General features: G+C 47.2%; 1 protein-coding gene across 1 annotated transcript in view; it reads left to right on the top strand.

Moving 5' to 3' along the window:
* LOC126298324 (uncharacterized) overlaps positions 1-23,365 on the top strand; it is an 897,680-nt gene that overhangs the window by 868,031 nt on the left and 6,284 nt on the right. Inside the window, exon 15 of the mRNA XM_049989621.1 lies at positions 8,286-8,495. Coding sequence (XP_049845578.1) covers positions 8,286-8,495 — 210 coding nt within the window. The remainder of the gene's footprint in view (positions 1-8,285; positions 8,496-23,365) is intronic.

Below are 23,365 nucleotides of genomic sequence, written 5' to 3' on the forward strand. Positions count from 1 at the left end.
TCAGCACGTTGTAGGTGTCGCCACTGACGCCAACCTTGTGTGAATGCTCTGAAAAGCTAGTCATTTGCATATCACAGCATCTTCTTCCTTTCGGTTAAATTTCGCGTCTGTAGCACGTCATCTTCGTAGTATAGCAATTTTAATGACCAGTAGTGTACAAGCCATTTTCCTTGACTTCCGGAAGGCGTTCGATACAGTTCCGCACTGTCGCCTGTTAAACAAAGTAAGAGCCTACGCAATATCAGACCAGCTGTGTGGCTGGATTGAAGAGTTTTTAGCAAACAGATCACAGCATGTTGTTCTCAATGAAGAGACGTCTACAGACGTTAAAGTAACCTCTGGCGTGCCACAGGGGAGTGTTATAGGACCATAGCTTTTCACAATATATACACTCCTGGAAAATGAAATAAGAACACCGTGAATTCATTGTCCCAGGAAGGGGAAACTTTATTGACACATTCCTGGGGTCTGATACATCACATGATCACACTGACAGAACCACAGGCACATAGACACAGGCAACAGAGCATGCACAATGTCGGCACTAGTACAGTGTATATACACCTTTCGCAGCAATGCAGGCTGCTATTCTCCCATGGAGACGATCGTAGAGATGCTGGATGTAGTCCTGTGGAACGGCTTGCCATGCCATTTCCACCTGACGCCTCAGTTGGACCAGCGTTCGTGCTGGACGTGCAGACCGCGTGAGACGACGCTTCATCCAGTCCCAAACATGCTCAATGGGGGACAGATCCGGAGATCTTGCTGGCCAGGGTAGTTGACTTACACCTTCTAGAGCACGTTGGGTGGCACGGGATACATGCGGACGTGCATTGTCCTGTTGGAACAGCAAGTTCCCTTGCCGGTCTAGGAATGGTAGAACGATGGGTTCGATGACGGTTTGGATGTACCGTGCACTATTCAGTGTCCCCTCGACGATCACCACAGGTGTACGGCCAGTGTAGGAGATCGCTCCCCACACCATGATGCCGGGTGTCCTGATTGTGGCGCTCACCTGCACGGCGCCAAACACGCATACGACCATCATTGGCACCAAGGCAGAAGCGACTCTCATCGCTGAAGACGACACGTCTCCATTCGTCCCTCCATTCACGCCTGTCGCGACACCACTGGAGACGGGCTGCACGATGTTGGGGCGTGAGCGGAAGACGGCCTAACGGTGTGCGGGACCGTAGCCCAGCTTCATGGAGACGGTTGCGAATGGTCCTCGCCGATACCCCAGGAGCAACAGTGTCCCTAATTTGCTGGGAAGTGGCGGTGCGGTCCCCTACGGCACTGCGTAGGATTCTACGGTCTTGGCGTGCATCCGTGCGTCGCTGCGGTCCGGTCCCAGGTCGACGGGCACGTGCACCTTCCGCCGACCACTGGCGACAACATCGATGTACTGTGGAGACCTCACGCCCCACGTGTTGAGCAATTCGGCGGTACGTCCACCTGGCCTCCCGCATGCCCACTGTACGCCCTCGCTCAAAGTCCGTCAACTGCACATCCGGTTCACGTCCACGCTGTCGCGGCATGCTACCAGTGTTAAAGACTGCGATGGAGCTCCGTATGCCACGGCAAACTGGCTGACACTGACGGCGGCGGTGCACAAATGCTGCGCAGCTAGCGCCATTCGACGGCCAACACCGCGGTTCCTGGTGTGTCCTCTGGGCCGTGCGTGTGATCATTGATTGTACAGCCCTCTCGCAGTGTCCGGAGCAAGTATGGTGGGTCTGACACACCGGTGTCAATGTGTTCTTTTTTCCATTTCCAGAAGTGTATAAATGAACCAGTGGGAAGTGTCGGAAGTTCCATGCTGTAGTATACAGAGAAGTTGCAACATTAGAAAATTGCAGCAACATGCAGGAAGATCTGCAGCGGATAGGCACTTGGTGCAGGGAGTCGCAACTGTCCCTTAATATAGAAAAATGTAATGTATACCGAATACTTAGAAAGAAGGATCCTTTATTGTATGATTATATGATAGCGGAACAAACACTGGTAGAGTTACTTCGGTAAAATATCTGGGAGTATGCGTACGGAATGATTTGAAGTGGAATGATCACATAAAATTAATTGTTGGTAAGACGGGTGCCAGGTTGAGATCCATTGGAAGAGTCCTTAGAAAATGTAGTCCATCAACAAAGGAGGTGGCTTACAAAACACGCGTTCGACCTATACTTCAGTATTGCTCATCAGCGTGCGATTCGTACCAGGTCGGGTTGGCAGAGGAGATAGAGAAGATCCAAAGAAGAGCGGCGCGTTTCGGCACAGGGTTATTTAGTAAGTGTGATAGAGTTACGGAGATGTTTAGCAAACTCAAGTGCAGACACTGCAAAAGAGGCGCTCTGCATCGCGGCGTAGCTTGCTGTCTAGGTTTCGAGAGGGTGCGTTTCTCGATGAGATATCGAATATATTGCTTCCCCCTACTTTTACCTCCCGAGGAGATCACGAATGTAAAATTAGAGAGATTCGAGCGCGCACTGAGGCTTTCTGGCAGTCGTTCTTCCCGCGAACCATACGCGACTGGAACAGGAAGGGAGGCAAAGCACTGGCACGTAAAGTGCCCTCCGCCACACACCGTTGTGTGGCTTGTGGAGTATAAATGTAGATGTTGATGAAGGCGCCCAAACTAATTCTTAAATTTCCTACGAATTCTTCAGCTAAGTGAAAGCACGAATCCGAAGAGTTTGTGCACACATGAAGCATCGTCTCATTCACCATGAAAACGCCAGACCACACACGAGCTCTGTGACATTGGGAACAATCCGATACCTTGAGTTCACTGTCATTAACCATGCTCCATATAGTCCCGAATTGGCTCCATCATATTTTCATCTGGTTCCCAAACTTAGGCTTCAAGAAATTCACTTTGATAGTGATGAAGCGATGCAAGCATAGATGAGATAGTTGCTCCGACAGCAAAGTCAAACATTCTACAGTGACGGCGTCATCAAACTGGTCCCTCCTTTGGAGAAATGTGCTCGACGACAGGGTGACTGTGTTGAGAAATAGATGTGTAGATGTGAAGAAAAAAGATGTAGACTGTTAGTAAAGCCTGTTGTACCTAAAAAGCTCTAAGAATTCTCACACAAAAAATTCAGAGCCAGTACTTCCCAGCACGCCCTCGTCCCATTGTTATGCATCGCACTGATCCGAGCAGCGATGCAGTGCACACAGTGAAAGTAAGGAAAGTAGTATGGCCATGGTACTTGGAAGAATCTCGAGGACTTGCAAGAAACACTTTCCTTCTTGGTGGACAACGGCACCTATCCTTCTCGTAATGAGTGTATTGTGTCATTAATGTATCCGACTAGCGTAGGAGACAATGATACTCACATGTATTGTTTACAATTATGATTTTGTTGTTGATGACGGTGAGAAAGAGAAGCGAGAGGAAGAAGCCCGATCCGGGCAAATACACGTTCTGATGAATAACGTTTAATTACCGCTATATAACTAAATCTACATCTACATGCACACTCTGCAATCCACCATACGGTGCGTGGCGGAGGGTACCTCGTACCACAACTAGAATCTTCTCTCCCTGTTCCGCAACCAAACAGAACGAGGGAAAAATGACTGCCTATATGCCTCTGTACGAGCTCTAATCTCTCTTATTTTATCTTTGTGGTCTTTCCACGAAATACAAGTTGCCGGCAGTAAAACTGTACTGCAGTCAGCCTCAAATGCTGGTTCTCTAAATTTCCTCAGTAGCGATTCACGAAAAGAATGCCTTCTTTCCTCCAGAGACTCCCACCCGAGTTCCTGAAGCATTTCCGTAACACTTGCGTGATTATCAAACCTACCAGTAACAAATCTAGCAGCCCGCCTCTGAATTGCTTCTATGTCCTCCCTCAATCCGACCTGATAGGGATCCCAAAAGCTCGAGCAGTACTCAAGAATAGGTCGTATTAGCGTTTTATAAGCGCTCTCCTTTACAGATGAACCACATCTTCCCAAAATTCTACCAATGAACCGAAGACGACTATCCGCCTTCCCCACAACTGCCATTACATGCTTGTCCCACTTCATATCGCTGATACATATACAGAATATAATATGTAATTGAATATAGAATTGACCACCGATGTGAGGAGAGGCCCTCCTGCCACAATAAAATGTTGCCAGTAGAACACCAGTAACAACCGAATGGGTCACAGTGACTTCGAACGTGGACTAGTCACTGAAAGTCACCTGAGTACCAAATCCATTTGGGATACTTTAATTCATCTAAAGGTCCCTAAATCGACTATTCATGATGTGATTGTGAACAGCTGAGAAATTGGGAGAATGGCTGTAGTAATCGCAGTAAATCAGTGGATCGGATTACACGTGAGTTTAAAAATGGTACCAGAAGTCCAGCACAACAACTCAGCGTAAGGTTTAAAAAAAAGTGGCATAGAGTGGTCGAATATCTCCTCGTAAGCCACACATATTTGTAGAAAATGCTAAGAGACACGTGAGGTGGTGTAAAGAGCGAGCCGCCAGCCGCTGTGACCGAGCTGTTCTAGGCGCTTCAGTCCAGAACCGCGCAGCTGCTAAAGTCGCAGGTTCGAATCCTGCCTCGGCATGGATGTGTGTGATGTCCCTAGGTTAGTTAGGTTTACGTAGTTCTAAGTCTAGGGGACAGATGACCTCAGATGTTAAGTGCCATACAGCTCAGAGCCATTTGAATCATTTGCAAGAGCTAGCCACTGGACAGTGCGCGACTGTAAACGAGTGATTTGGAGTGATGAATCACACAGCAGAGCATCTTCAACTTCCCACTGCACAAAAAATAACTTTCCACTCAGTTTACTATCCAGATTAAGAGTCGACATATTTGAACACGAATGCGTTCAAGCATTGACGTTAATTGATCTTGAAACAACTCTCTTCGTACCTGTAATTTCCGCTTCAGATTCCCATTGGTCGGAATTGAAAACAAATTCTTTGCTGAACTATGGGATAAGTTTGTTTATCTCATCTACAAATGTTTGGGCCAGTTCCGCACTTTGTTGCACATCGTCCAGTTGACACCTAGTTTGAAATTTCGTTCTCTTACGTCTTCCAATTCTGTAGCACTGTTTGAAGTTATGCAACCATCCGCTGGCCGCCGTGTCATCCTAACCCACAGGCGTCACTGGATGCAGGGGCACGTGGTCAGCACACCGCACTCCCAGCCGTAGGTCAGTTTCCGAGACCGGAGCCGCTACTTCTTAATCAAGTAGCTCCTCAGTTTGCCTCACAAGGGCTGAGTGCACCCCTCGTGGCAACAGCGCTCGGCAGACCGGATGGTTACCCATCCAAGTGCCAGCCCAGCCCGCTGAACGTCGGTGATCTGACGGGAACCGGTGTTACCACTGCGGCAAGGCCGTTCATCGCACATCTATTAAAACTAAAATTCTAACAAGTATGTTTGTAGACAAATTATGGGAATTCAGGTCAGACTATCAGGCAGACAGCTAGTCTTTTTTATGCCTAAATATGTTTCAGCGCCTTTGCACCGTTATCTGTGGGTATTTTTAATACTGCCATATTCTCTAATATGCTATGTACTGCAATACTTTAGCTTGTGGTACTTATTTTCGTGGTACCCGTCATCTAAACAGAACTAACAACGACGTCAAAGTGACTGTGGGCTCTGAAACAACGTTACAGGAGTTAGTCACAAATGTGGAAACACCGAGACAAATCCTTGCTTGAACATAACTGCAGATGCTAACCAAGCCCGCTGGTTGCACTGTTGTAATTGATCACAAACGGAATCTGACCAATGTCGTCAATACTTTGCAAGGTTCAGTCGTGGTCAGAACAGTTTTCTGTGCAGCTGTGAGTGCATTATGTCTAAGTTAAGTCACATTCGTGCTCGTATGGTGGGTATTTCCGAAAACTTAGAAGCGTATGTGTTTGGTTTGGCACCGTATGGAAGATTCATACTGCGTACATGGAAAGCGGAAAACTTCGTCCGCTAAGACATAACGCAGACGAAAATGTGCGTTGAGTGATCGTGACATACTGTCAATGAGGAGTATTGGGACAAAAAAATAAAAGAACGACAGCTGCAAAAGTCACTGCACAACCCTGACAGCATCAAAACAACATGAAGGGAGATCCAAGAGTAGGGAAAACCACTCATCAATGACTGAAATGCATGTAACACGAAAACGTGTTGCCGAAGCTATGAAACATGGGCTATGGAGCAATGGAAGAAAGTTATTTGGTCCGATGAGTCTCGTTTCATAATGTTTCCAACGTCTGGCCGAGTTTACGTCCCAAATGTGAAACACGGCGGTGCTTCGGTAATGATTCTGGCAGCCATGTCGTGGTATCCCATGGCAGTATGGTTACTCTGCAAGATCCCACTACTGCCAGAGATTCTGTGACCACTTTGGCTGATCAGGGCCCTCCGATGGTGCAATATTTGTTTTCTAATGGCGATGCTGAGTTTCAAGACGACATGGCCTCTATCCACACAGCTCACATCGTCCAAAACTGCACGAGGATGAACATGTCCACATATCCCTGTTCACCATAGACACCAAATCTCTACATTACTGAGCCTTTGTGGTTCAAAAAATGGCTCTGAGCACTATGGGACTCAACATCTTAGGTCATCAGTCCCCTAGAACTTAGAACTACTTTAACCTAACTAACCTAAGGACATCACACAACACCCAGCCATCACGAGGCAGAGAAAATCCCTGACCCCGCCGGGTATCGAACCCGGGCGTGGGAAGCGAGAACGCTACCGCACGACCACGAGATGCGGGCCATTGTGATCTACATAGGACAGAAGGGTGCTTGAACGCTATCCACCTCCATCATCATTATCTGAACTTGCCACTATTTTGCTGGAATAATGGTATAATATTCCTTTTAAAACCATACAGGATCTGTATTCATCCATTCCAGGATGACTGGACGCTGTTTTGAATGCTAACGATGTTTCTACATCTTATTAGGAATGGTAATGTGTTATGTTTTTGGGTTCCACATTTTTGCCCACCCCTTGTATTTATCTTATCTCTTGAGCCTTAAACTGTCTAGGTACAAGCTGAAAAATTAATTAATATCTATTGAAATACTTGGAAAAGAATGTATAATATAACTGAGGCCATAACCACGAAATGTACCAGTAAGTTAAGTGAAAGTCAGTTAAATAAATTTAAGAACAATAATAAGAATACAAAAAGGAGTGTGGTTCCCTGAGAGGTTAACTTGAAATTCCTATTGATAATCATGTACAGGGAAAGGCTACGACCATGACTTATTGTAACCAAACATTCCGACGGGTCTGGAAATATTTCAAGACAAAGCCATGGAGGGTCTAAATAGAGAAGCTGAGAGGGTACATGTTTAACTACACAAATTTAGGGTACGATCTCAAACTAAGCTTTGAAATACATTGGTAGAAAATGGTGTTAAAATCCCTCACTATCTGTTTCAGTATCTGTTACGCATTACGCTAAGTGGAGTGTTGTAATGATGTTCGTGAGATGCTAAAACGTGCGCTATCTCAGAAGTCAAACCCAGAATTCAGCCTTCTCCAGGAAAGCCCCCTAACCCCCCGTCCCCCCAAAAAAAAGCAAAAAAATTGAGCCATCAGATAACGTATCTTCATGACAGCCCTTACTCCAGGTGCACCTCAATGTTAGTAGGACATCCTCTGCAAAAGTGTTTGAATAGATGTATAAAATATGATTTCACAAATTTGATCTCAATTTGTGCTCGTTTGTGTTTGGTATTTACATGTACGTATGTGTGTGTGTGTGTGTGTGTGTGTGTGTGTGTGTGTGTGTGTGTGTAAAAAATTATTGTGACTTTAATGTGACCATGCATGCTTCTTATTACCCTAGTGGTCAGAAGACACGATTCTTATTAAATGTAGCCATTCGTAAGATAATACACACACATGTCCAACATCTGCTGTTTGCTGCGGTATTCAAGCAGTAGTTTTTGCCAGTAATGTATATTGTCCGTGCGCAACAAGTATTTCAAACTATACGTTATTACCTTATGTTGACGGTACCTATAACTAATCTATTCATTATTTACATGAGAACGAAGGATGCATGTAGTGCTTCACAGTTTGATAACACAGAGTATAATACCATAGATTCTTTTGTCATTGTGTTCGCTTTAAGATGTTCTTTGCAGACGATGAATAAAGATTTACCTAATTGTTTTGAGTTCTGTGAACACCAGACTTACTGCAGTTTACCTCTCGTACTTCGATCGTAGGAATAGTTTACACAGGGCAAAAATGTTTCTAATTCGTACCGAAAATTCTGTTTCAGATCGTGAGCTCTCCCAAGGCCCGGAAAGACCTGACTAACCGTGAATGTCAGCTCGCTGGATCAGAGTTCAGTCTGTCCGGACCAGACCACGACCTGGAGCTGGACTACTACGACTACAACGTCACAAACGCTGGAGGCATTCCAGGCTCCCTCCTGGGCATGGACCCCGCCTACCTACTGTGGATACCACCTTTCGCTCCAGGATGTTGGGTGTGTACAACCATACAAACAAAACAAGTTGTGAAGTATAGCTTACTGCAGACAAGCAGTGCTTACAAAATATGTGCGACACGTTATTGCTGGAAGGGAATATTGTAACACGTGGAACAGAATGTTATTACAGAACAGCGAAACTTTCAGTTTATCGGTCACACAATGTCCAACAGATTTAGAGATCCGAGTTCGAATCCGATTACGGTGTTCAGTGTTAATCTCTTGTTAGAAACTACCGAATCTTAATGTAACGAGCGAGAAATAAATACGCGATCAGCAACGTAATGAATAAATGGACAAAGTCAATCTAGGACCGAATACGATAAATATTTCTTCTTTTTCTTTTTAGACTACCTATACTGATTGGAAGAATGCGTTACGCTGTCATACTTGTCTGCGTAGCGTGAGAGAAGAATGAGCCGCATATAGTCATTTAGGGGTATCCGATACTTTAAGAGAAAAAAGATTTTTTGTAATTTCTAACATTTTTAAGCAAAAAAATGCATTTAATTGTTCGTTAACGAAATTGTAATTATGACATTCTGTCCATTTGTTTGGTTATAATACATATTTGCATATGTATGTATATCAGTTCCTCCCTGAGTGACACTGATCTTTCCAATCATTTAAAACCTAAGGATTCGTTTAATTTTAAGTGTTTTGTAGTCACCATATACAGATGCACTAATGACTAATACCCCCGAATATTTTTCCGGGATTACCTCTGTATCAGTTGGTCTGTTTTCTGACGTCCCTTGGACCTGTATTTCTTGGTATAGTAACTGATTTTGCAGCTGCAGCGAGAAAAATCCTATTTTGTTGAATATATTTTGTTTCTGTTGCCTTATCTTCTAGATTCCGCTGTCCACAAGTATCGTTATTCTTATATTTTCGCGGCATTTTCAACTTAAAATAGAAAGCAGTTCTTATAGTGGAACGTGATATAAGGTAACGGCGAACTCAGCAAGTGTTGAGATCCCCAGCATAGGTCCTGTCGAAACGTCCACGAATTACAACAAATCCCAGCAAATGGCTCTGCCAGCAGATTACAAACTTCTTCAGGTTTCTTTCATAGTTCCCGTCATTATTAAGCTCCTAAGAAACACGGACCACACGTGAATCCGGAAATAACGTGGACACGTGTCTTAAAATACGATTAATTTTCTTTATTTTTTGTCATCAGTCTTCTGATTAATTTGGTTGCGGTCCACCATAAATTCCCATCCTGCGCTAATCTCTTCGTCTCATAGTAGCACTTGCACCCTACTTCCTTAGTTATTTGTCGAAGTTGAATGTATTCAAATCTTTGTCTTCCCTTACAGTTTTTACCCTCTACAGCTTCCATTAGTAGCACTGAAGCTATTCGTTGATGACGAAACACATGTCCTATCATTCTGTCCCTTCTTGTTATAGTGTTTTCCATATGTTCCTTTCTTCTGCAATTTCTGCGGAGAGATTCCTCACTCTCTACTTTGTCATTCCACCTAATTCTCAATGTTTTATTTACGACATTTTACAGCTCCACCTGTTGAGATTATAGAGATTATATTCATGTCACCTGTGCTTCCTAACTGATGATTCTCAGGCAGACTACACTTAACTACAGGGTCGGGTACAGTACATGTAAATATGAATCAAAACGAGGTCAGAGCATAAATGATTTTGATGTAAATCTTGGCAATGGTTTAAAAGTAGAAACAGGCCTGTACTAGATGTAAAACCATCGTTGTGAGACACAAACAGGTGGATGAACACACACTGAACGTCCTGTAGTATCAGATGGGAGAGAAGAAAAACCTGTGAGACTGTTACCGGTATGGTAGCCAATTTGGAAACTGCCATTTTGGCTGCAACTCATAATTTTCAAATGGAAAGGATGTCAAGTGACACATCAAACAGATGGACAATTGCATGAGAAAAACAACGGTACCTTTCACTTGAGAACAGCTTTATTCTTTCTCCAGTTTGTCATATTTCGTGCAGAACAAGGCAAATAAAACACAAAAAGACCGTCATCGAAGGATGTGACCGAATTGTTCCACTTTAACCAAGATATGTACTGCAATGCGAGCATAAGCATTAATAATCCGCTCCCTCAGGTGTGGAACGTTTCTGCTCTTCAAAACATTCACAGCTACCTTCACATGTCACCAGAAATGGAAATTTGATGGATCTAAATCCCGGAAATTTGGCATTATGTTAGGGTATCATGTGAGGTCAAAATTATCTTTATTGATGTAGGCCAGACCCCAGTTTCCTGCGAAATGGTGCCAGTACTTCACTCTGCGCTGGTACTGAATGCTGCCAGAAAAGCAGCTGATGTTGCTACACCTGTGTCTGCGACAGAGCCAGTTTCAAGCAATTTGGTGAGAGTTTAACCACCGCACTGTGGGTTGCGGATGGTCTGTCTAGGTGGCACTCGTTTAATATACACTCATGGAAATGGAAAAAAGAACACATTGACACCGGTGTGTCAGACCCACCATACTTGCTCCGGACACTGCGACAGGGCTGTACAAGCAATGATCACACGCACGGCACAGCGGACACACCAGGAACCGCGGTGTTGGCCGTCGAATGGCGCTAGCTGCGCAGCATTTGTGCACCGCCGCCGTCAGTGTCAGCCAGTTTGCCGTGGCATACGGAGCTCCATCGCAGTCTTTAACACTGGTAGCATGCTGCGACAGCGTGGACGTGAACCGTATGTGCAGTTGACGGACTTTGAGCGAGGGCGTATAGTGGGCATGTGGGAGGCCGGGTGGACGTACTGCCGAATTGCTCAACACGTGGAGCGTTAGATCTCCACAGTACATCGATGTTGTCGCCAGTGGTCGGCGTAAGATGCACGTGCCCGTCGACCTGGGACCGGACCGCAGCGACGCACGGATGCACGCCAAGACCGCAGGATACTACGCAGTGCCGTAGGGGACCGCACCGCCACTTCCCAGCAAATTAGGGACACTGTTGCTCCTGGGGTATCGGCGAGGACCATTCGCAACCTTCTTCATGAAGCTGGGCTACGGTCCCGCACACCGTTAGGCCGTCTTCCGCTCACGCCCCAACATCGTGGAGCCCGCCTCCAGTGGTGTCGCGACAGGCGTGAATGGAGGGACGAATGGAGACGTGTCGTCTTCAGCGATGAGAGTCGCTTCTGCCTTGGTGCCAATGATGGTCGTATGCGTGTTTGGCGCCGTGCAGGTGAGCGCCACAATCAGGACACCCGGCATCATGGTGTGGGGAGCGATCTCCTACACTGGCCGTACACCTCTGGTGACCGTCGAGGGGACACTGAATAGTGCACGGTACATCCAAACCGTCATCGAACCCATCGTTCTACCATTCCTAGACCGGCAAGGGAACTTGCTGTTCCAACAGGACAATGCACGTCCGCATGTATCCCGTGCCACCCAACGTGCTCTAGAAGGTGTAAGTCAACTACCCTGGCCAGCAAGATCTCCGGATCTGTCCCCCATTGAGCATGTTTGGGACTGGATGAAGCGTCGTCTCATGCGGTCTGCACGTCCAGCACGAACGCTGGTCCAACTGAGGCGCCAGGTGGAAATGGCATGGCAAGCCGTTCCACAGGACTACATCCAGCATCTCTACGATCGTCTTCATGGGATAATAGCAGCTTGCATTGCTGCTTAAGGTGGATATACACTGTACTAGTGCCGACATTGTGCATGCTCTGTTGCCTGTGTCTATGTGCCTGTGGTTCTGTCAGTGTGATCATGTGATGTATCTGACCCCAGGAATGTGTCAATAAAGTTTCCCGTTCCTGGGACAATGAATTCACGATGTTCTTATTTTAATTTCCAGGAGTATATCTGCGATAAGTTGGTTCCAAGCCTATGTATCACCATGTTTATGTGAATAAATTTTAATTTTGACAAAAATATTATATCCTTGGTGCAGCCATTCCTTTAAGCTTCAAGGTTTAGAGGTTCTCTGCAGTTGGCCGGCACTCTAAACTACACAGTGCCGCCCGACTATTTTTGATTGCAGGGCAGCATTCGTCGCTCCACCAAGTGACAGGCTACCTTTTCAGATAGCCAAAGACTGTGGAATGTATGCTTCAGCGGGTCATCTTGGTAGTATTATTCACCCATTCCTGGACACTGTTACGATGTTCAATCACAACAAGTTGGCTGCAGGGTGTCCAGTCTCCATTCTGCACTTGTCGGACTCCTTTGAAGCACCACTCTGTCTGGCAGGTGAATCCGGATCGGAAGTGATCGAACACTTCCCACAGAGTGGTGAGTGCAGGGGCTAGAGAGCATACTGAGAGATCCACAGCAGTGAACCACCCTGTTGTAGTGCTAAATCACATACTCTGCCCCATGTTCAGCAAGCACGCACCTGAGGACATGAAGCACTCCGTCTTCAGGCCACAAGTGGCCCACCCGGACCATCCGACCGCCGTGTCATCCTCAGGTGAGGATGCAGATAGGAGGCGCGTGTGGTCAGCACATTGCTCTCCCGGTCGTTATGATGGTTTTCTTTGACTTTCTTTTTTTTTTTTTTTTTTCAATTACAAAATAGTACACAAGAAAACAACTTATTGGGAAAAGTCTTACAAAGCTTCACCTTTGTGGTGCAGAACATAACAATTAAGCTCAAATTTTACACTTCAAATGGAAAATAAAAATATTACAAAAAAAGAAAAGAAAAAAATCTGTCTGTGCATAAAATAACCTCCCATCTTTTTAGTTACTTTCATGGAAATGCGATGAGAAAGCCACAAAACTGACGTTGTACTAAGGCACTTATGCAAATAACATGTACAGAAATATGTCAATGAATACTTAAAGAAAATGGTGTTTCGACACACACTAATTATTAAGCTCAACAAAAATATAATCACAGCCTACAATGCTTATTTCACAAACTACTAACTACATTTTTTTTTTTGAGAATGCATAAAAAAAACAAGGCAGCCATGCGCAAAAAGTTGCCAATAAAGTGAACGAAAAAGGGCCATCTTGCTCGCCGCGGTCACATTGCTAGGCGGGCGGCCAGGAACGGGCGGTCGTCATTGCATTGGACATCACCAGCCACCAATCGTTGGAGCGCCCGGGGCCGCTGCACACAGTCAGAGACTGTTTCTGTTACCATAGGGGAATCGTGGAAAGATCACATCTACAAGTTAATGTCTTCTCACACCCGGCACACCCCAGCTGGGTGGTGGGTCCATGAATGACGAACCCAAATAGTTCGCAAAAAGGTTCCGGTAATCCTGTCTGTTCGTTAAGACCAGAAACTCGTCGATCATATAGTACCATAAATCGAGGACGTCTTTGTCTCCATCGCGGTATATGTAGTGTATCGCCATTCCTCGTACCCAATTAACCGCATTCATCCGGGTCATAGGGAAATAGACAGCGTCGGGATGAAAGAGTTCTTGGGGTAAAATCGAAACGTAGGGGCGGCGGAGCAGGAAAGCCAGGATCTGGCGGATCAGTTTCCAGCACTCACGCGCGGGGCCACAGTTCAGTCTATGTTCGTCCGTGTCTAACGTCGTGCAACGGGGGCACACAGGGTCGTCAATTAGGTGAATGGCATGCAGCCGTTGTCGGGTTGGAAGTTTCTCGTTAACGACCACATACCACGTCGACCGCACGAAAGTAGACAGGAACGGCGCGTGGATAGCTCGCCATACTCGTGGCCAGTCGACCGTAGGGTGGCACCGTACAATGTCGTTATCCGGAGTCCAGTGCTGGAGAGCACTATAATAAGTCTTCGCTGTCGGATTCCGTGTCTCCGATATAACCCGCAACACATAGCTATGCTCTACGAAAAACGTTCTAATGTGTGACAGCGAGGGCGATAAATGTCCAACTGGTACCGGTGGGTACAGCGTACGTGGGGCCACTTCTTCAATCAGTAGGCCTGGGAGACTGGCTGTTGGTGAAAGCCAGAGTCGCCTCATGGAACGGAGATACAGTGCCAGCGCTCTGTGCTTGACGTGAGTGAGTCCAACACCGCCTTTGTCGAAGGGTAAAGTAAGCGTAACAAAACGGATCTTGAAAACAGCACCATCGTTCACCACGTGTCCAAACACTGCCTGTATCCTGGAAGCCATCGTGTCCGTTATCGGCAGTACATGGGCGTAATGGTTAAGGTGAGAAGCCATGTACACATTAACGTATTGGGCGCGTTGCAAAATGTTCAATGATCTGAATTTATTGAGACGAGCCTCTAAACGGAGTCGTCGTAAGACCATACGATACGTAAAGGCCGCCGTGCGTTGTATTTGTCGATGGAGTGATATCCCTAAACACTTGAGCATCGGGACCTTTGTCAGAGGTACGGCCAGACCTGCAGGCATTCCTCGTCCTACCTCCATGTAGCGTGATTTCCGAAGGTTGAGCACACTGCCTGCCACCGCCCCATACTGGTGGAGCCAGGAAAACGCCGTGTGTATTTCGTCACCAGACCGTGCTAAAAACATCACATCGTCGGCGTATGCACCACATCGAAAGGTTACGGAACGGAGGGTAAGTCCTTCTAAGCGTCGCCGTAGTCCGTGAAGAGCTGGTTCGAGGGCAACGGCGAAGAGCATGGCAGAAAGAGGACAACCCTGCCGGACGGACCTGTTGACACGGACGGGGGCGGACCGACAGCCGTTGATCATAATCCTCGTGACAGCCCCATGGATCAATCGAAGCACAACAGACGTCGTCAGACGCGGGACACCGATGTGTTCCATAACAGCACGCAGGAAACCATGGTTAACGCGGTCGAAAGCATGGTCAAAGTCCAGCGCAACAAGAGCGCCTTGGAGGCGGCAAGTTTGCATGAGCGCCACCACGTCTCTATAGGTGCTTAAAGTCGTAAACACATTAGTGTCGCCCCCGAGGCAGGTTTGATCAGAGTGAATGGCCGCCATTACCGTAGGTTTGAGCCTCTCACGGAGCATGCGTGTCAACAGCTTATAGTCAGTGTTTAGCATTGTCAACGGGCGAAAATCAAGAGGGCGACGGCCTCCGCCGGGTTTGGGCACAGGGATCAAGAGACCCTCAGTAAAGTCAGATGGTACCTGAAAATCGGCGTCCAGGAGTTCACTGTACATCCTGACCCACATTGGGCCCATGAGATCAAAGAACCGCTTGTAAAATTCAAGAGGGAGGCCGTCAGGGCCAGGCGTTTTGTTGGGAGAGCCACGCAACAGAGCCTCTCGCAGTTCTTCCAAAGTCACCGCCGACAAGAGCGTAGCATCATCTTGTAGGTTCCGAGAGACTGGTAGGTCAGATAGGACTTCCCTGACCCCTACATTCATGTGGGACTCCCTCTCGTAAAGAAGTTTATATGACTGTGTGAACGCTCGGACGATATCCATTTGTGCGTCAACGCGTCGCCCGTCCTCCGTCTCAACCTCGGTAATGAGCTGCCTCTTGCGTCTTCGGCGTTCTTGAATGATATGGTGGAGGGAAGGTCGTTCCCCACGAACATCATCAGTCGTCCTCGCTCGCACCCGCACACCCGCAAGACGTACGGCGTTGATACGAAGCAATTGTGCCTTGACGCGTTGTACTGCTGATTGTCGCTCTGGCGACGGCGGTTGTACAGCCAGTTCGCGGAGCGCAGTATAGTAAAAATCAGTAGTCGCAGTATACCAGCGCGCTCGGTCGCGTCCATAGCTGACTAATGTTCGGCACAGTGCGGGTTTTGCACACCGTAACCACCATTGAAGTACAGAACGGTAGGCGGGTAAACGCCGGTGGCAATTGCTCCATGTGGACTCGACTGCGCGTCTGCAATTTATCTCATCAAGAACGGCCACATTGAGGCGCCACGGACCCCTACTTCGGCGGACGCGCTGGCGGGGAAGGGTGAGAGTACACACATATGCGAGGTGATCCGTGAACGCTGCCGGCCACATCTCAGCGTCGACAACGGCCGATCGTAGGCCGCGGGTGACGTAGACTCGATCCAAACGGCTCGCGGAGTGACTAGTAAAGTAGGTGTGTGCTCGACGGTCGCCGTGTTGGATGATCCAGGTGTCCAACAAGGCCAAGTCCTGTACAAGTGCCTGGAGAGCCGGGCAGGTGGTATAGTGTGGCTCCTGGTCGGATGGGCGGAGCACACAATTAAAATCGCCGCCTACTACCAAGTGGTCGGTATTGCCCTGGAAGAGCGGGGCTATATCTTCGGCAAAAAAGGTGCGCCGTTCTCTCCTTTTGCCGGTGCCTGAAGGAGCATATAAGTTCACCAGACGTACTGTACCAATCGTGAGTGCGACCCCCCGGGCCGACGGTAAATAGGAGACATCAGTGGCCATTATCCCTTCCCGCAGTAGAATCGCCGTACCTCGGCCGCCCACATCTGCAGGCATAGTGTAGGCGTCATATCCGTAGGCATCGAGACAGAGTCCTGATCGGACTTCTTGAAGGAAAACAACGTCCAGATCCGCAGCGCGTAACGTATCCTTCAGCATACGGGTCTTGACATCAGATGTAATGCCATTGACGTTGATCGTGGCGAGGCGGTATGCCTGGTCCATCAAGTCTCGGGAGGTGACCATGGTATGACAGGGGGGCAGTAGTCGTGACGTGGAGCGCCGGTCTTGCGAAGTGCTAGGCAGCGACGAGAGGTGCTCATGCCGTCCTAGGCGTCTGTCGCCGGCCGCGTAGACGCTGCCATCGGCATCGGTGCATCGTCTTGGTTCTGAAACGCATCCTGCAACTCCGTCTCCTGCGCCCAGTCGCCCAGGGACGTTGACACCACTGGATCTCGAGAGGCAGACGGAGGCAAGGGTGCATCCCCGGTGTCGGAGCTGCGGTGATCTCCCACATCCCCATGTGGTCCAGACCCAGCGGTAGTGGGAGAAGACGTCGAACCGTGTGAGACGGTAGGGTCGCCTGTGTCGGCGCGGTGGAGCGGTTGAGGCACCTCGTCATCCAGCGGTGTCGCCTCGGGCTGTTCTACGTCGTCGGTTGTCTTGCGCCGTTTCTTATGACGCTTGGGTGATTTCTGCTTACGCTGCCGCGCCTCTGTTTCCGAAGTAGGGCAAGGGGAGGACGCTGCATCCTGTGCTTCAACTTCCATCGCACCGTCGGCGAGCCGTTGTGACGGTGCGCCGGGGTCCGACGAAAGGACATCAGTAGCATCAGCACTGAAAGACGCTTGGGGCTCCGTGGAAGCTACTGCAGGGTCCTCCAAAGCTCGCACCAATACAGTGGGGTCGTCATATACAGCTGGCGTCTCCCGTCTCGCCGCCGCAACATACGTAATCGGCAGAGAGGTCGGTGTCGACGGACGAATCTGGTCGGTCGAGGGTGTCTGCACGAGACGGCGTTGCAGGCATTCGGTACGCATGTGTCCCGTCTGGCCACAACCGGAGCAGGTTCTCGGCTGACCGTCGTAAATAATTATTGCCCTGCAACCAGCGATCGTGAGATACGAAGGAATATGGCGATGCAGGTCAATACGGACTTGTCGCACCCCGTTAAGGACAGGGTAGGTGTCGAAGGTCTTCCATTTTTCGGCCGTGTGGCCGAGAACTGTTCCATAGGGTCGAAGAGCAAGGGTGACCAAATCCGCTGGAACTTCAAAAGGGAGCTCAAACACGCGCACATTTTGGATTCCCAATCCAGCACGTTCAAGCGTCACCACACCCACGTTTCCGTCTGAGTGGCAGAACCGATAACCTGCCGTCGAGCGTCTGAGAAGTTTGTCACATGCTTCGTCGTCAGTGAACTTAAGATATACGACGCTGGAGACAATAGATAAGTGGATACCGATCAGCTCGTTAGGATCAACATGTACCACATCGCGTAAAAAACGCTCTACTTCGTGGGCCTTGGGTCTAGAGTACGTAGTGTCGAACTGCAGCTTGATCGTGGCTTTCCGATACGAAAGAGCCATCGTGTGTCAGGAACGTGACGGCAATACGTAACACTAGCGCGCCGGCGCGGTAAACAACAACACACCCGGAAACGCGACACGGAGCGGCCGGGACGTACCGCACCGCTCCACAGCCAAAGGCCGACTTGACTGGAACCGCTACTATTCCGTCGAGTAGCTCCTCAATTGGCATCACGAGGCTGAGGGCACCCCGAAAAATGGCAACAGCGCATGGCGGCCCGGATGGTCACCCATCCAAGTGCCAGCCACGCCCGACAGCGCTTAACTTCGCTGAACTGACGGGAACCGGTGTATTCACTGCGGCAAGGCAGTTGCCTTGAGGACTCTTAATTGTTCTGCCCATGAAGCAGCTGGTTGCAGAGCTCCAAAGCACACTGTGGGCGTTATAATCACCACAGAGGATCAGTGGTTGGGTAGCTAAGTGAGGCGTTCACTGAGAGTGTATTCGTCTAGTACATCATGAGGGGGCAGATACATCATCCAGTCACATTAATTTGACCACTTGTCAAAAGCCTAAATAACCAACTTTTGCAGTGTTGACCGCTGTGAGACATGCAATAAAAGAGTCAATGAGGTGCTGGAAGGTACTGACAGGGATGTGAAGCCATTCTGACTCAAGTGCTGTGGTCAGCTGCGCTAGGTTTCTTGGTTTGACGATCCTGGTGAAACAGCCCGATTGACGCGGCCTCACATAATCTCGATTGGGTTTTAATTCGGGGAATTTGGTGTCCAGGGGGGTACAGCAAACATCCTGGTGCTTTTTGAACCACACTCATACACTGCAAATCCTGTGATATATTGTATTGTCCTGCTGGTAGATACCATCCTGCTGAGGAAAAACATAGTGCATGTATGTGGTGGACATGGTTCCTAAGAATAGAAAGAGACTTGTGTTGAACCACTGTGCCTTCCTGAATGACGTGGTCACCCAGGGAATGCCACGAAAACATTCCCTCCTCTGGCCTAGAGCCTTCCGATTTGCTTTCAGATGTTCCACAATGTGTGGGCCAATGGGTATCTGTCATCTGAAAAGGCCATGCACGAAACAGGCACCTGCGGCGGGTGCCCATATGCAGCAACTTACATTGAACAGTCATTGAGGAGACACTGTTGTTAGCACCTTGGTTCATCTGGGAGTTCAGTTGTTCACAGTTTCACCTCTACTCGCCTGTACACATCTCCACAGCCGTTTACGATGTCATTTATGGCCCATGGTGCACCACAATTGCCTCAGCGACGGTTTTGGATGGCGACATCGTGTCATGCAGGGTATACTTTAACCATGGAGGCATGCAAATAGTTTACAGACTTAGCCGTTTAGGAAATGCTTCGGCACTTGACGCAAAAGCGAATGACTACGCCCTTTTTGGACGTCGTAAAACCCTTCCATTTCCGTATTACGACACTAACATCATTCTTTTCCGTATCTCCCCAACATGTTTTATATACCCCCCACTGCTATTGCTTCCACCTACCGTCTCTGAGCGACTATTGCACGTTGACATTGAACTTAGACGGTGGTAACATTAGTGTGACTGGACTGTGCAGAGTGAGCATATTGCCAACTTATGACACACAGACACTGATATAGCGACTGCATGTAGGGTGGTCGTGAGGGAGAGAAGTAAGGAGTGGTGGGCATTGTTTACGAAAATAGCCACTCCTCCTTTACCTCTATCTGCACCATGTCGTCCTTCTTGTGGAGAATGTAGCCACCTGGTTCGGGCACGTCTGATAAATTAATTTGTGTCTCTTGAAGGCAAATAAACATTGGTCTTGTGTGTGTGAAATCTTATGGAACTTAACTGCTAAGGTCATCAGTCCCTAAGCTTACACACTACTTAACCTAAATTATCCTAAGGACAAACACACACACACCCATGCCCGAGGGAGGACGCGAACCTCCGCCGGGACCAGCCGCACAGTCCATGACTGCAGCGCCTGAGACCGCTCGGCTAATCCCGCGCGGCAAACATTGGTCTTCCCTGAGCTGATAGACATAGTTCACCTATTTAAGTTCCACTGAAGTATGGAAGCCATCTCAACGGAGAGGTATTCATCTTTCTTTCCCACTGTCATTCCGCCATACTGGGAAGATAGCATGATGGGGACGGGAGGAGGCTACATGAGGGACTTGCCATTCAGGCAAACGTCGACATCCACACCATAGTATGGTCATCATCTGATCCAGCTTCGGACCTGATCGTTTTGTCCTGTTCGTTTTTGTCCCCATCTTGGATTTTGGGGATGGAGATAACGCCGTTTTAACGGAAATAAAGTTTTTGGTTCTGTTGGCACTAGTATTTCAGATGAGGAAATGCTTGATATTTCGACTCACTTCGCAGCTGTGCAGCTACAGTGACACCTGTAGGGAAATGTGGTCTGTGCTGCTGTCCATGTCAGCGTGCCAACACTATTTTTCTGTACAGGCGGGCCCAATGCTGAGGTAAACGACTGTCCACAATTGGATAGCTGCGAGGCCTTAAATATTTTCAATGCGTTGAAGTATGTGATGCGCTGTGTCACCTTAATCTCCTGGATTATCTTCCCTTCTGCAAAGACAGGAAATTCTTTGCTCCAAACTGGATGAGCTTTGGAGCAACTCACACACCTGGGCAGTGCAGAATGTTGTACACTGGGTTTGGGACAGCAGAGCTTTATTTTCAACACCTACCCTGACAGTTGCAACCAATGGTGGTATGCCCAAAGAATTGGCACTAAAACCAGTGCATTGGATTAGGTACATAGGGCCTAACTTGAAGGAACAGAAAGCCTGCCTGAATATATTCAGGTACTTGGGTAAATTAAATGCGAAGATAAAAGATGCTGACTTTTAGAACTCACCATATTCTAATTAGGTGTGGAAGGTTCCTCATAGGTCACATGCTAATGACTTGTTTGTTGTGAATCCCATCGCCGTGCAGCACACCGTGATTTTTTTAATATATAGAGGTTTCTGCAATACTCGTGATCCAAGCTGCTAAGCCAAGATCCTCGTTCCCTGTGACACAGAATGCTCCACTACCACTCTGTCCCATGCTCGCTGAAGCACGCCCAGAGCTTAAGGTTACAAAGACAGGCAGTGCTCACAAGTCCTCAGCACAGGAAACCCAGGTTGGCCAAGACCATACTCAGCAAACAAATGCTGAGATCCTTGAAGTGCTCGCCATTTAGAATGACCAGGGAGGCACGTAGCCTATAGCTTTATCGAAGCACTCATCAAAAATGCCTAGCAAATGCCTCAGCAAACATGGTGGTTGTGCATTTTCTTACTAAAATATAACAAAATATAACTAGAAAGGTCAATATCTCGGGCTTTAAATTATCCTTAATGTGGCAGTAACTGTCAATGCCAATATGGAGGATACAAAATGGCATTTGTTACCATATGGTACTTCAGACATATTGCAGTTCCATTTGTCTGTTGTGCAGCTAAATAACCAATCTGCCAGACAGCAGTCAATATAGTAGTGTCTAGTGTCTAATACTTATGAAACCACCACCATTTAATGGATTCCACTGGGATTGCTTTTTCTACTCAGCATGCCAATGACAGTGTTCATGGGTCCATTGCAGTCTGTGGCATTTGTGGTTTCAGGACAATGGAAGTTGACACCAGTTTAGTTTATGTTAGATTGTGCCAAGCCATTCACAGGGACATACTTTTGCAATGGTCCAGTATTGAGTCAATTTTATGGAAGAATTTGTGTGGTCTATTGTACAAATCCATATAAAACAGTGGTAATCCTGTGCTCTGGATACATTGTTTGGTACAATACCAGCTCATTTTTGTGCTCTACAATCTTCCATTTCTTCACTCCACTGTCAAAGTAGCATTCACTTCAACAGCCAAAATATGAATCTATTATAAGCCCATTTCTTGACAATCAATCATTATGCACAATTTCAACTGACTCAAATACTGATATTGCACACTATGGCATCAATTAGTCACAATGGGACTTTTTTACATTTTTATGTTGTGATTTGAAGTTAATGACTCAACATCCTTTAAGACAAAATTTTCATATAGCCAAAGACCACACTGACACACATTATATGCATATTACAGGGATCTGTATCAGAAGTCTTGAAATAAAACTGGAATTACTGAACCAAATATTAAATGCTCTGAATAACCGGACATCACCCATTGGTATTTTTTGTGATCTCTCAAAGGCCTTTGATTGTGTAAATCATGGAATTCTTTTAGATAAGCTAAATCATTATGGTTTGAGTGGGGCAGTGCACAAATGGTTTAATTCATACTTAACTGGAAGAGTGCAGAAAGTTGAAATAAGTGGTTCGTATAATCTTAAAACAACAGCTGATTCCTCAAACTGGGGTGCTATCAAGCACGGGGTCCCACAGGGTTCGGTCTTAGGTCCTTTACTGTTCTTGATATACATTAATGACTTACCATTCCACATTGATGAAGATGCAAAGTTAGTTCTTTTTGCTGATGATACAAGTATAGTAATAACATCCAAAAACCAAGAACTAAGTGATGTAATTGTAAATGATGTTTTTCACAAAATTATTAAGTGGTTCTCAGCAAACGGACTCTCTTTAAATTTTGATAAAACACAGTATATACAGTTCCGTACAGTAAATGGCACAACTCCAGTAATAAATATAGAATTTGAACAGAAGTCTGTAGCTAAGGTAGAATTTTCAAAATTTTTAGGTGTGTCCATTGATGAGAGGTTAACCTGGAAGCAACACATTGATGGTCTGCTGAAACGTCTGAGTTCAGCTACGTATGCTATTAGGGTTATTGCAAATTTTGGTGATAAGAATCTCAGTAAATTAGCTTACTATGCCTACTTTCATTCACTGCTTTCGTATGGCACCATATTCTGGGGTAATTCATCGTTGAGTAGAAAAGTATTCATTGCACAAAAACGTGTAATCAGAATAATTGCTGGAGCCCACCCACGGTCATCCTGCAGACATCTATTTAAGGATCTAGGGATCCTCACAGTAACCTCACAGTATAT

This window comes from Schistocerca gregaria, chromosome X, assembly GCF_023897955.1.
Source record: "Schistocerca gregaria isolate iqSchGreg1 chromosome X, iqSchGreg1.2, whole genome shotgun sequence".
Lineage (NCBI taxonomy): Eukaryota > Metazoa > Arthropoda > Insecta > Orthoptera > Acrididae > Schistocerca > Schistocerca gregaria.